At 33.9% G+C, this 1,635-nt stretch overlaps 1 protein-coding gene across 1 annotated transcript; it reads right to left on the bottom strand.

Annotated features, from left to right (window-relative positions):
• Window positions 1-431: 431 nt before the first annotated feature.
• Window positions 432-983, bottom strand: LOAG_15380 (hypothetical protein; the record flags this gene model as incomplete). Its single annotated transcript, XM_003150871.1, has 2 exons — window positions 432-745; window positions 902-983. The coding sequence occupies 2 exons, from the start codon at window positions 981-983 to the stop codon at window positions 432-434; spliced, it is 396 nt and encodes a 131-aa protein (XP_003150919.1).
• Window positions 984-1,635: the final 652 nt, after the last annotated feature.

Raw genomic sequence — 1,635 nt, 5'->3', positions numbered from 1 at the left:
ATTTAAGAAATGGAATCACGTGTAGGAACGCTATTTATGAATTTGAATTAAGTTTAAGCGATTCCAGGTTGAAGGTCAATAAAGTGGTCAAATGGCTGTGTTGGTACCAATTCTACCATGCATATACATTTTTCTACTATGTCTTTTAATTAGCTTTAAACTTTGGCAGTACTGCGCTCATTATAGCTACTGTTCAGAGCAAGTACATCATTAATTGATTGATTAATTGATTAAAATAATTTTTTGATCACTAATTGTCGTTGATCAATAATAACAGTTTTTACATTGATGACTTAGCCGTTCGATAATTTTTGGACACAATGTAATGAAAAGTAAAAAGAAGGTAAAAAAAGGAACGCCTATTGTTACACGAATAAACCCATGAAATCGGACAGGATCGAAATGAAAAATGCAGAAATTTAGAGAACATTTTAGAGGACAATATGAGGGAAGATTGAAATTGAAATGGAAAGTTCCATCAACGTTCGTGTATAATTTACGATGGTTACGACAAATGTTTGCAACCTTTTTCGTACCTCAGTTTCAAGTTCAAAAACTTCAAGCCGAAACTTCAAAATAATCACCGGATTTTTATAATTCATAAGGATTTCAGGCGTCTGCATAATTTCAACAATATACTCATAGCTCTGAACGCATTTGGTGACACCCTTCACCATATCGGCCATATTCCATTTGCATACTTTATCTTCACCGGAATCACTTTTACACCTTTGCGGACATGCATCTGGATACAGTTAATACCCAATTTCGGTCTAAATTTTGCAATGATTATATTATTTCCTATCGGCATAGATCGAGCTATCGCGATTTTACAACCTGTTAGGTAAGTATTTCGACGAGACTAGTAACCTCAATCTCTCTACCGGCGCCAGATAGATACCCTTCTCAAATGGCCAAACTAAATAATTTGCTTTTTTCCTTCTGAAGTCGGCTAAATTTTTAAATAAAACTGTAGTGGTCATTTGCAGATATCAAAAATTGAAGAAGAAATTCTATATCCCAGCAATGATCCTACTTTACTTTATTCCGTCACCATGCTCATATTGGTTTTTATATATGGCGGAAATAGCGAGTAAGACAAATTCTCAACGCATAATTAATAGCCACTAATGAAATACTTTGAGAATAAATTTATGGAGTGAAGGTCAAAATGCTTGAACATGCGAGAACAACACTTTTTGTTGAGATCAATCAACAAAATCACAATTGACCTCGTCCCGAAAATTTTTTGCTTTGTTTGCTTTTGAATGATAGGTATAAATTTATTTACCTTGTTAAGGGAAATACGAAGCGAAAGAGCGATATGATCAGAAATCTAATGTAGAATGAGCTTGAATAAAGCTTTATTAAAAGAGAAAAATGACAGAATTATCAAAGTCTCTGAGCAAAGAGAATTACGTAAGATGCTCAATGTTCAAAATACTCCTGAAAATGTACACTAAACGCTCTATTCCTTATTTATTTCCTTACTAACCATTGGTCTTGCCATTTTGCTTGCAGTGACGAAGTAATATGTGGTGTATCAGCGGTATATATCGGTCGGTTAAGGCCGATTTGGGGCATTTCGTCAACTCTTATTAATTTAGCAACAATTATACTTTATGTAATACTAAG

Source organism: Loa loa, assembly GCF_000183805.2.
Source record: "Loa loa unplaced genomic scaffold supercont3.1877, whole genome shotgun sequence".
Taxonomy (NCBI): Eukaryota; Metazoa; Nematoda; class Chromadorea; order Rhabditida; family Onchocercidae; genus Loa; species Loa loa.
This window is presented reverse-complemented; position numbering and strand designations above follow the sequence as displayed.